General features: G+C 41.0%; 2 protein-coding genes across 9 annotated transcripts in view; one reads left to right on the top strand and one right to left on the bottom strand.

The window, feature by feature from the left end:
* Nucleotides 1–12,487, top strand: part of LOC122574495 (potassium voltage-gated channel protein Shaw-like) — a 61,762-nt gene that overhangs the window by 6,594 nt on the left and 42,681 nt on the right. The window contains exon 2 of one of the 2 annotated variants that reach the window (XM_043742163.1): nt 1,737–1,822. The exons of the other annotated variant lie outside the window; for it this stretch is intronic. The gene's annotated coding sequence lies outside the window, so the exon portion shown is untranslated. The remainder of the gene's footprint in view (nt 1–1,736; nt 1,823–12,487) is intronic. 2 annotated transcript variants of the gene reach the window in all.
* LOC122574494 overlaps nt 1–12,487 on the bottom strand; it is a 63,197-nt gene that overhangs the window by 17,991 nt on the left and 32,719 nt on the right. For 2 of the 7 annotated variants that reach the window (XM_043742160.1, XM_043742154.1), the window contains 10 exons: nt 11,632–11,776; nt 10,494–10,887; nt 9,865–10,249; nt 9,194–9,409; nt 8,037–8,558; nt 7,693–7,704; nt 6,878–7,171; nt 6,734–6,751; nt 5,927–6,230; nt 3,738–4,010 (listed from right to left, as the gene is read on the bottom strand). In XM_043742160.1, the coding sequence (XP_043598095.1) occupies nt 3,738–4,010; nt 5,927–6,230; nt 6,734–6,751; nt 6,878–7,171; nt 7,693–7,704; nt 8,037–8,558; nt 9,194–9,409; nt 9,865–10,249; nt 10,494–10,887; nt 11,632–11,776 (2,563 nt within the window). The remainder of the gene's footprint in view (nt 1–3,737; nt 4,011–5,926; nt 6,231–6,733; nt 6,752–6,877; nt 7,172–7,692; nt 7,705–8,036; nt 8,559–9,193; nt 9,410–9,864; nt 10,250–10,493; nt 10,888–11,631; nt 11,777–12,487) is intronic. The other 5 variants (XM_043742156.1, XM_043742155.1, XM_043742157.1 and 2 more) reach the window with 5 other exon arrangements.

The following is a 12,487-nucleotide window of genomic DNA, read 5'->3' as shown; positions in this document are numbered from 1 at the left end:
TAAGGTATGCTTAGACAACGTAATCCTTCGGCCTTGTATCATACGATCGGACAAAGAAACGAATCGGCAATTATCCGAAAGTCGTTAATTATTCCAAATATTTGCAGAGTAAACAACGATGCTGACCTACGAATAAACGTTCAGAACGCATTACTAACTTCAAACATGGATATACGTACTGTCAACAATCTGCTGTTTTCATTCATACTCTTGCCAACTAATATATCCTGTATAGTTATATTTCCACATAATTGTCTTTAGAATATTGCGACAAAGACGCAGTTTAACATGTTCGCTGTACGCCTATACGACTTTTCTTGCGAAACCACTTGCGAAGAGAAAGGGACGATGAGAAATAAAGCATCGACACTCTGTATATGAAAATTTACAGCTGGAAATCCTAGTTAACTGGGCAATCGTAACACTGAACAGTATTTATCCGTTCTCGAAATACTGCGAATCCCTAAATATAGTACAACCTGATACGATTTATCCGCGACTCTATAATCGTAAATTATCAAATGTAACTCATCTTCCACCGAGTTTAACAGAGGTCGTTATAATATTCTGACAATGGCTAGGAACCAGGGAAGCGGTTGTATTCGAGGATTCGCCTATTCTAATCAAGTAACGACCTATTCGTCACATGTGCCTAGCTGACGCACAAGCATCGTGGAAGCGTCGTAGCAGCCGACGACGCTCGGCGTCCTTCTCTCAAGCTACGCCGTTTCGATTATATTTAGCCAGAGTATTACGCGGTGCTTATTTAAAGAAACGGGAAGAACGATTCCCTCTTTTTTCTCCTCTTTCCTCTCTCTCGTTCTCTCTTGGTCGTCTCTTTTCCGCCCTCCATTTTCAGCACATTTTCCACTCTTCCTACCTTCACGAAAGCCATCTGCTACCGTTCACTTTCTCTCTTCCACCCACGTCCCGGCGTTCGATATGGCAACGATTTCTTTGTCCGATCTCCTTCTGTACCAGGGCATTCTTCAGCGATGCGTTGCCTCATAGCGAAGTAAATTTTAGTTACAGTAACCTCTCCCTCTTTTGCTCGCACTCTATCTCTGTCGTCAATGGAATTTCTACATTTCGACGTATACACTTTGTACGCTTTGGATAGATCTAAGCGACGTCTACTTTGCCGTGTTAATTCAAATAGGCCTATTTGATTCTACGTCAGAAGATGTTTGCGAGAAAAATGGCTTTCAGTATTTAACATCCAGGCATCGACTTCGCATACGTCCGAAATATACACCGTTACATCCTCCAGTCTCGATGGAATGGCGGCTTTTTTATTTAATAGACAAATTATTTTTGTGCTACCCGGCTGCAATCACTCGATTTTAAGCGAAATTTTGCGGATACGCTCTTTTGACTTAAGAGTACTTCTTACTAGTATTCATACGACTTTACTGTTAATCTAATTTTTATTGTAATGTCAGATCGATGGATCTAATGGGACAACTTTATTTATGAAATTTTCGGTATCGTTCTTTTTAGAAATTGTAAAATGCTAAAATTTCAATTATTTCGATGTTACACGAAGATTGCTTCGGTTCTCATTTCCACCATCTGTTTCCCATCAGATGTTCGATCTCATTTCCATTAACTTGCGTAAAAATTTTAATTTCAACTGCCTGCATGCTTGGTCTCTGTCAAGCGTCGAAGTTTAAATATAACTTAAATTATATATTTATAATTTAAATTTATATACAATTTAAATTGCTTTCCAACAGAAATAATACACTCGAATACGAATTAGCCGTGTTATGTGAAGAGGGTGCATCTGCAACTTTTGCTTAAACCGAGACATTGCTGCCAGGTAAGACGAAAATAGTTTATCTATAGGTATATTAAGTAAGAAGGCTGTGTCTGCATTGAAACTGAAGATTATCATTGACATCGAACGTACGCGTGTGAAATCGATGCCTGCTCGTTAAATACTAAATCTAAAGGTCATTTTTCTCAAAAGTATCGGTTACCTCCTCCAAACTAGAAAAATGGGAATACTTGACATTTCAATTGCATTGCTTTCGATCGCAAAAATTACCCTATATCCGTACCTCGCGCTTCTATATTAGTTCTCCCTTCGAACATCCCACTTTACCTTCGTCTCTCTTCATATTTCGCATACTTATACATAGTTTATCGTATGAATTTCGAAAGTATGCCGCAATTGTTTTTGCCGTGCGTCACATGCTTAATTCTTTGTATGCCTGTCACATTGTCTAAATTCCGTGTATCGTACTAAAATAGTTGAAGGGAACTGTTCCGTACGAAAGAATGTTTCTTTATGGATAAAAGAGATAATTTACTTGTAACACTTTAAATATATATATATTACATGCATTGTGTCATAGAACAATGCAAACACGAGCACAAAGTTCACCGTAAATCTACCTCCGGTATATTCGTGTACCCATGCATCGTCTCCAGTCTCCTATTACGCGAAAAATTTCGATTTATTCGTGTGACGTATCGTGTATAATTTCTCTTTTCTGTCATAACTATCTCGAGGAGCGTGTCTACACTCAGCGTATAACGTATGTATAACATGTAACATCTTTGGAGGATGGTAAATGATCCTCGGAATCTCCACGGCCGAGGGCATAAATTTAGTGACAGCTTTAAGGTGTTGTGCATTGTAAGATGAATTTAGCAAATATTTACGCAAACATAACGTCAGATCTATCATAGGTGTCGCGGGGAATTTTGAACTCACCAACGATTATTCGCTCATTTCATTAGAAACTTCGTGTCTCTTTATCGATATTCCGTACAAACCATAGATTACCAACGATGAGCGGTGGTAAATATTTTCCTATCAAAATGTAACAGTCATCGTTTTAACCGTCGTAGAGGAACAAGCACAATTCCGACTAAAGAGCAATCAGTTTTGTGTAAACTACTCTCGAGACCAATTGCGAACGTCACCGTTAAATATAGTGCGCTAAGTGGAATTTATTTAAAACGGTGATTCTTATTTTGGTGTAATCGACATATCGCTGAACCAGCATCAGATTTATTTTAAAAACCAAGTCCTTAGCACTTTTAACGCTGGTCAGGATTAAAATTGATCATGGGAAGGTTGCTCGCCGTTCGTAAGTGGCTTCGACAAGTAGTTATAAACGGCTGTCAAAACTAATCTCCTTATTATTATCTTTCCGATCATTTATTTCCTCTCCGTATTGTATTTCTACCGTTAAAATATCTGCATCGCAGGTAAAATAACAGAACCCTAAAGTTTGATATTTACTTTTATAATCTATGCATATGTATATATATATATCGTTGAAATTACACTGCAGATCTCTATAAACAAGCAGCAACGAGCGAGCTGCGTTATAAATCGATCGATTTCAGCCTTGATTAAAACCTTCATTTTAAATATTCCTGTATATTTAGAAGAATAACCTTTATGTTGAAATTTATCCACACAGTCTGAGAGTCAGATTCCGTGCAAATCGAGGACATTCTAATCAGCAGATTGATTATTCGATATTAATAAATACAGGAAATTTATAGACACGAAGAACCACATGACGTAACTTAACTTCATTGTGACCGAGTCAAGAAATGTTGTGTGTCGACATTTGCCAATAATTCCCATGCATTTGCTACTATGTGCTGCAAAGTACGGAACTAGAGGCAGGGAATTTCTTCCCAACACTTAATAAAAGAAGTTTGGCTATTCCGTTGAAGGCGAAATAATAAGAAAACGCGGTCCAACAACTCACCGAAACACTTGGTCTGTATCCTTTTATACATTTCTCCGCTTATCTTTCGGTGTACTATCCTCTGCGTCGTCGCCTGGTACTTTTTCCTAAAGTTTCTTTCGCTCTCCGTCGATTCCTGAGAGCCCCTTCTCTCTCTAGCCACACTTTCTGTAACTTCGTCGTCGCCGTCCCTGCTGTCTGGCCTTTTCCACACGTGACTCTCCTCGAGATCGCCGATGTAAATCCATTCGCTGCTCGTGTACGGTTCCACGTACGTGTCTTCGTCCTCCCGACCTGATATTAAACGCCAGAACAACAACTTTTAGACAGAAAACTGCGGACACGATAAATTTCGAACGAGAACATCGTCCTTTTTTTTTTTTTTTTTTTTACCAGAAACGATACTTTCCTCGATGGATATGGAATAGAATTACTCTTTTTGGCAAATATTCGAGGGACGAAGGGGAAAAAAGGACGATAAGATTGTCGTGAAAGAACTTTTTCCAGAAGATCTAACTTGAATATTTCAAGTGCAACGATAAAGAAGTTATGAATTCAATTGCGTTGCTCATAATACGAAACTTATACTTTTATTGAGCGTTAGAGAATCTAATTTTTCGTCTCGTTATCTTTAATATTGTATTTAGAATAGCCTGAAATTTTCTATAATCGTATGAAATTTAACAGTCGCACAGCTACGTGCAATTATCCTTCGTAATTTTGAATTTAATTTTGTTAATCTCCTGTTTTTTAATTCTACCTTATAAAAGGTATTATATTCCATTGTTACGTAATGGTAAAATTAGGCGAATGAAACAGACCTATTAAGAAAATTAACACTTTATTCCTTCGGATCTTAGTGAAATTTATTGGATCTTAACAAACATCGGAACAACTAATCACCTCCAAGGAAGATATACGGTACGGGAGAATCGGGGCGAACTTTTTTAATTAATGAGCGCTGTGTTCACTAAATTTTTGTTTTAAATCGCGTTTCATTACGTAACTTTTTACAAGCGCGTTACCTGTCTGCTTTTATTATGCTCGTTTCGCAAATACTCGCTACGTCCATTTACCCGTATAACGCGTTTCCCAGTAGATGTGGAAGCAGTTAATAGAGTTCTCGCATCGGAACTTTTTCACACGCTTTTTTACGACACCGTCAAGAGAATATCTTAATAAAACATACATAAATACGTAACGATCAGAGCCAACGTCGCAGTTTTTGCCGATTGTTACGATCTAAATATGGATGTTTACGTATTTATGGGAAATTTAGTTGTACGAAAATGTAAACTGCTCGTTATGACATTTGGTTTTACAATTTAAAAACCTCCTTCGTCTTATTTAAATCAAAGATATTTTTACAGATAGAAATAATCGAAATGCAAGAACCAACACACCGTCGCTACGCAAGTAACAGAGTACAAGTCGTAAAATCTTTCTCGAAGGTGCTAAGTTTTGAAATCGTTGCCTCGCCTTCGACTTCTTTCCCATTACTCTCATAGCACGATATATTGGCGAAACCCTAAACTTCATACAATCCTAGATCCAGGCTATCTTTTCTTGGAATCTTTCACCCCTTTATCTCCTACACCACCGATGCTTTACAATACTTCAAGGGTATATTCCAAAGGATAAGCCAGATACGCACAGGATGCTCTAGAAGCCACGACAAAACAAAGAAAAAGAGGATTGCTTGTGCAAGATAAATATTACGAAGTATCATTTACGAGAAAATTCATTCCTCTTATAAATTTTAACAAACAGAGATAGGTGTTCAAGCTAGCCTTGATATCTCGCAAACGAAACATCGTGCAGTTGCTATGTAAAGTATCTTTTGGTAGACCACATGTCGGGATGAATAGAAAGTTCGTTCCATTTTTACGTGTTTTCTCCTTTACGTGTGTCCCTTTCGATCACAATGTGACCATTCCTTTCGATTTTATCCTTCCGTCATTTGTGTCAGGCCAACAAATATCAAGTACTTGTTATGTAAAAATGTTTGTTTTACACTCTACAGTCGATCGTTAACTAATCGATAATGATTGGTTAGTTGGAGAAGAGCTAGGATCCATTTCGCTATGAAAAATGAAACGAACTTTCTGTTCAACCGAATAATTTAGAAGCGATTCAAGACGGACAGGTTACGTGACTCATGCTGTACGATAGACATTCCTCGCAACGTCAATTCTGTACATCGTACTAACCGGTAAGTATCTCCAAACTGACGTCGGTGCTCCTCGCGTGAAGCCTTTTTCTGCCAGCGGCGGTATCGTCGATAGATCCTCTGCTTCCTCGTCTCGAGGCCACCCTTTCCTCCGATTTCGCCCGGACGTCCGATCTACCAGCGCTGCTGCGTCGGTGCCTTCTGTCTCCTCGATCCTCCGACCGATACCTTTTGTCGAACTTCTTGTACAGCCGATGGCCGGGTACGTGCTTCGGCGTGGAGGACCTATGTCCTTCCGGTGAGTCCGCGAAACCTGCCGGCGGTCGAACGATCTCTTCCGAGACCTCGAGGTGGAGCAACACGACGGCACGCACGATAGAGAAAAGAGGTAGATAGACCGACAGATAGAGAGACAGATCGATTCGAGATTGTTTTTTTTTTTTTTTTTGGTAGTTTGCTGGAGGTTAATTTTTAATCAAACTAAGTCGAATTTAAGTTAAAGCTGATATTTCAGCGATTTGCGATTCTCTGACCTGTTAACTCGAAGTGGGAAAATCAAAGATTTTTTGTCTCTTAACGCTAGAACCGCCAATGAAAATTCAAAGTTTGGTAATTGCAGCGTTAGTGTATCATTATGTTTCGCAAAAATTAAAACAGATCCGCATAGAGATAATTAATTTTCGTATATGTTTAATTACGCTTGAGAGAGCAAGTTAACAGGTTAAGGGCTGATTCGTTAGAAACGAGTAGGAAGAAAGGAAGAAATTCAAGACTCAAGCAACGACTAAACTACGCTATACACTACAGGCTTCGTCTATTTATAGTTAAATATACTAAAAAAAAGTACCTTCAAATCCACCATCAACTAACAAAAGAAGGAAGAATATCGTTTGAAACCTCCTACAAATGTTCTATCGCCCCTATCGTATCATGCCTTCGAACTTCCTTCCTTTCATAGGAGGAACTTTAATAAACACGGTGAATAATTTACCTCTCTTCCACAATGGTGACAATGGGGAGCGTCGAGGGCGCTGGCGGTCAAGCACTGGTCCGCGCCCTCGCTGTAGAAGACACTGTCGCTGCCTGGGCTCACGGATCTCAACGATTCCGCTGAAAGAGCCCTTAATCTAGCCTCTGGGCTCTGCGACTCAACGATCATCGTCCGTTGTCCGTTGTGCCCTGGACTGCGTTGATAACGACCCGGACTCAGCCTCGAACACATTATGTCGTCCGCTGCGCGCGATCTTCTTCGTGGAAGACTGCCTGTTATGGCAGCGTTCTTATCCTAAATGGAAACGATGGAAATGGAATAGAAAGTTGCGCCTACTATGCCGGTATTACAGGTTGGTTTCGCGGTATTTTCAGTTACGAGATTTGTCGAAACACATGTGCATGGAATATTAAAATTTGCGTTTGGATTGGAGGCTTCGGTTTCAAGTCTCGAACGAGTGCTGCTCGGCATTATCTCAATCATAACGTTTAAGAAGCGAATTTCTGAAATTATTTTTCCATGGGATACATCTCATAAAACTTTACGAGATATAAGGATTAGCATTTTTTAAACGTTTTATCGTGCAACTTAGGTAGGGACGCGAAGGACGAAATTTCCAGTATCCAATACCCGTAGAAGGGAATTTTTTTTTACAAGGATTACTTTACGTTTTATATGCGAGTTACGTACGACAACAAAGAACCAAAAGGTAACACTGTGCAGAAACTTGAATAACATGGAAAGTGATTATATCAAAGTTCACATACAACATTCAGGAATAATTTTTTAATACGTAAAAGAGTGAAATATCTTACGCTAAAAATCCACTGGTAGCCAAAAAATAATTTTTAACAGATAATTTTAACACGAGTCAAACTAAGTTTATGTAAAATAAGTAGAAATAGAATTATTCTCTCTCGCAGGATTATATTCGTAGTAATGTCCTCGAAATTTTCTACTACGCATATATGAATTTGAAAATATACATAATCTAATATTTTTCACATGCAAATTAGAATTTTCCGATGGTATATTTTTCGTATTCAGTCGAGAGAAATCGGTTAACGTAACGTCTGATTGCTGCTTTAAAAATAATAGAATATGCGTCTTTGAAATTGTTTCCTGTTCTTCGACTAACGTTTCTGCAACAATGGCTTACCTCGTTGCTCCTTCTCCTAACAGAAACGTAGCCAGTGGTCTTCCTCCTGGGACTCTCCCTCGTCCTCCTGTGCCTTCCATCGGCGCTCTCGCGATGCATATGATGATGATGATGATGATGCATATGATAGTGATGACTGCAGCTGGAATCGTCCGAAGTAGGAACATGGCCGCCGTCCTCAGCTTGTTCCACGCGCCAATCCTCTTTTTGAGGGCTCCTGGTAATCTGTTGTTGCTGCGACTGCTGCACCTGAACCGTTTGCTGCACAGTTTCGCGCTTTCTGTTGTTCTTGTGTGGGCTTCTGGCGCTCGTTGATTTTCCTCTCGGCCTATGACGATGGCTCGGCGTCGGGCTAACGTCGACGTTGTCTCCGTACAATTCTGCGCTGCGTTCAATGCCCGATGAGCTTCCAAGGAAGTCGAGGGTGAAGGTTTTCCTTCGTCTGCGACGCTCTTCTTCGGTCCAGCCGCGTAAATCTGGTGGAGACTCGGCGTAGCCACCGGAAGAGGAGCGGTGACCTTCCTGGAAGCGAGAGGTAATGAAAGCAGCGTAATCGACGTTTTAACCCCTAATTGGGTATCTTAGATAAATGGTAATTATTGACCTTACCAGCGATTTATTCGTTTAACCATTGAAGCAAGCAATGTGACGTATGAAACGTGTAAAATGTGTAACAGAGAAACGTATGGATTCGATTATTTCTAACCAAATAGGTATAAAAAAAGAAAAAAAATCCAGTGCGTAAAATATGTTCAAACGATCGATTACATTATCACCAGGTACGGAACCAAGACCGTGTAAAATCGAAATGGTATACGATACGATCCCAGCTGAGATTCGCGTTTAATCTTCCAGAGATCGTACCTTAACTGGAGCGAGACTAATTCGACGCCATTAACGAAGTTCGGAATTACTAAATCCTTGACGACTCTCTAATACTCCCTTGGAAAAAAGCAAATAGCAGAAATTCTCATTACTTATATATGATTTATAAGACGCCCCTGTATCTCGTTATTTTAGGCAAGAACATCCAGGAATATCAGGTTTTCTCTCGTAGAACTATCACGTTCTCCGGTCGGACGAGAATAAAAATTTGCGAGTCGTAAGGTAAGACACGATCGACAGATCGATTGGAATTAGCTTAATTATGTTCTTACGTCACGATCCAGTTCCGTCTCCGAGGTGTGTCCGCTCGGCGGTGCCGTCTGCTGCTCGAGTTCCTGACCTGGATCTGTCATCGCATCTTTCAGGTCGTAACTGCCCGAACTACTGCTGCTCGTGGACCTAGCTGGTGACGGGGGTACCTCCAATCCGAATGGACTTTCCGTTTCCTCCAATATCGGTGGTGGGCTGCATGGCTCTTCAACGACGGCCTGACGCGACACATCACGGAATTTCAATTTCGCATTCCGCAGTACTTAATACTTCGTCCTACGATTTCTTCGCTAGGTACTTACTCGGCGACCGAGCTAAACGCTTATTTCGTAGACAAAAACAAAAAAAAAAAAAGAAAAAAAAGAAAATTATACGAATTCGAATTTCGCCAACAACCTTCTGGCCATTGAAACGAACGTTCTATTTCCACGTAGAAATGCAAAGAACGCAGATGAATATAAATGCAAAGAAATTAATATAAAAGTTGTCGAGAAGTTGTCGAAAACTGACTGTTCTCGGTGCAATCGTATCGGACATGGAAATAGCAGCAATAAGTTGTGACAGCGATTGAGAAGAAACAGGGTACGAAGCAGACTTCCGGCGAGTCGTCTGTTCAACTTCTTCTCGAACTTCTCAACAAAAGGTCGCCGAGAGAAAGAATGGCGAAGCTTACCTCGCTGCGGGCTAGGCTATAAATCGAGCTGGCGCTCTCGAAAGAGCTTCCTTCCGCGGCAGTGGCTGTCGCCGAGGCCGAGGCCGCGGCGCTCGATGTTTGCGGGGGCTTCGACCAGGAACTGGTCGTTGCGGAAGTGCCTGTAGTGGTCCCAGTCTCGGTGGAGGTGTTGGCAGTGACATAGTCCTCGGTGGTCGAGGTTTCGGACAGGTCTGTGTTGGTTCGACCGCCCGAGTCCGTTCTGGTGAGGCTCAGGCCGAATTCGCTCGATGATTGCGATTGTGGCTGCGACAACGGCGGACCGGGACTCGGACGACGGAATCCGCTTCTCGGTCTGCCGTTCAGCGGCAACGTCACGGATGATTCGACGCTGAGAAGTAATTGCCTTTAAAAATCGCTTCAAATTTTACACGAGGTGTCTCTAGCACGGGCCGACGTTCGATGGGTGAAGAGATCGAACGATGAGGTGCTGCGGGTGATCTCGTGCTTTTACTTGGCGCCGGCATAGAATGCTCTTTGTGGCTTGTTTCGATGTTTTGTATTATAGTTGGAACGAAAATTATGCCTTTGATTTCTATGAAACCCAATGATTCGAAATACATTGAAAAATAAGATCTGCGATACGTTACCTTGGTGTTAAGGGTTGAATAGGTGTCGTCGGTTCCAGGCGTATCCTCGGGCTCGATGGACGTGACTCCATCGTCTCTTCGATATCCAACGCTTCGGTATCCATCGAGGAACGTTGCTGGTGCTGGAGAAGCAGAAGGTGCCTTCTCCTCGAGGACGGTGTCAAAAGAGCCAACGAGTCAGCCTGTAGAACCGTCGCCTGTGACTCGTTCCAAATTCCGTCGCTGTGGTCCCTCGTGACGTCGTTCGTTAACGAATCGCTCGATGCGAACGGAGATGTGATCATGCCGGTGATACTAGTTCCAGGGCCGAAGAGTAGCGGGCAAAGTCCGCTTTGCCGTAGTGGTCGTGTCGGCGACACGTAGTCCTTAGGGCTCTGTAAAGTCCTTCGTGGCGCTGCAATTTTAAGCATAATCAAGTGTCAATCCTGAGTACAAGAACTTTCAATTGAAAATGTTACGTAGTCCGAGTTTATTAACGTGAAGTGTGTAATAAATTTTCAGTACTTCGATCATCTTAAAGTTCATCGAATACGACCATTTAATAAGATTTCGAAGAAATCTGGTCTGAATATTTTAAGAAGAAATAAAATCGATCCAAGGCACTGTTGCGTCAGAATTTGTATCCTTCACTTGCTGTACGATTTGTTCTGCTAACCAGCCGGCTGACCTATACTTTCATCTTAAACTCGATAAAACTCATCGTAAAACTCATAGCTTGAAATTGGTCGAAGGTAACACAAGCGTAAAGACAGAAAGAGCGACTTAATTTTTGGAAAATCTCTCCAAACAACGAACAGACGAAAGGAACAAACTACGCAGAGGAACGTACATACGCGGTTGAAGTCGATCTATCCGTAAGTAGAATCTATCTGTTTGGTAACGATATAAACGAATTAATACAGTTGATCAAAAGTTTGTATTTTCGCATTTCTTCGCACATCTTTTTAAGCGCCGCCCAGTCTATTACGTTATTGTTCTGGTTCGTTCCTTTTATACAGATTTTACTTCAACAGTCGTAGAATTTTCAAAATATCCTACATAATTCAAAGAATTTTCGTTTGCAAACGTCACACGGTGCAATTTCTTCGAAACTGCTCGCGAGTGCATACATAATAAAAACATAGATCACATTTCGTACCTGATACTGCAGTCGGCGAGGTGGGAGACGTGGGAAGCGACCTCGGTAGCATAAAATCATCCGACGCCAAGCCCTGCACGCCATCCTCCAATGACACGCTTCTCTTACGGAACAGTCCTCGCCGGATAAGATTTTCGTGAAATTCCTAAAATAATATGCGTCGTACATTTGCACGTGCGATGTACATATCGAGAAAGAACATCGCGGTGACGCTACGTGAACTGGTTTTTCGACCGAACCCCGACGTTCCCGTTTTTTTTTTTTTTTTTTTTATTCTTTTCCACTTTTTCGACTCTGACAAACAGGAGAAAAATACAAGTTCGTTCGACGATTATCGATTTCTAGTCTCTTCGAGTTTCCAAGCTTTAAAGTCTTTGAGTAAGGTCGATGATGGGAGCCTGAGTAGTCCTCCGGCGTCCAAACTGGGAAATTTGTTCGAATTTTTTACGTCAGGGTGATCGAAACTGTCGAGGACCGAATAAATGTGATATTTTTCGAGAGCTTTACATGCCTCGTTGACAAAAAGTGTTTCGTTATTTTTTGAAGGAAATTGAAACATTTCTTTTTTTAATATGTAGATATTTTTGGAAAAATTATTTAACCGATCTTCGTTAATCGTAAGACTGTAGGTGTTAAAATCGAGAAGTAATCGAGAACCTGCTATTATTTCTGAGGAGGCGATCAGATTTTTTTATCTTCGCTTTAAAAAGTGGCTGTATATGTTCGAATAGGAAAAAAGTTACCGTTTCGTTCAATTAAAATAACTTTTCTGCGGGCTTGTTGAACCGTGATCGATTAGAATTCAAGCACCTTGCACAAAGCAGTGAATTCTTTAAGAACTTTTAATTAGTTCTAC

This window comes from Bombus pyrosoma, linkage group LG13 (assembly GCF_014825855.1).
Source record: "Bombus pyrosoma isolate SC7728 linkage group LG13, ASM1482585v1, whole genome shotgun sequence".
Lineage (NCBI taxonomy): Eukaryota > Metazoa > Arthropoda > Insecta > Hymenoptera > Apidae > Bombus > Bombus pyrosoma.
Note: the sequence above shows the minus strand (reverse complement) of the source record. Positions and strands in the feature narration are given on the sequence as shown.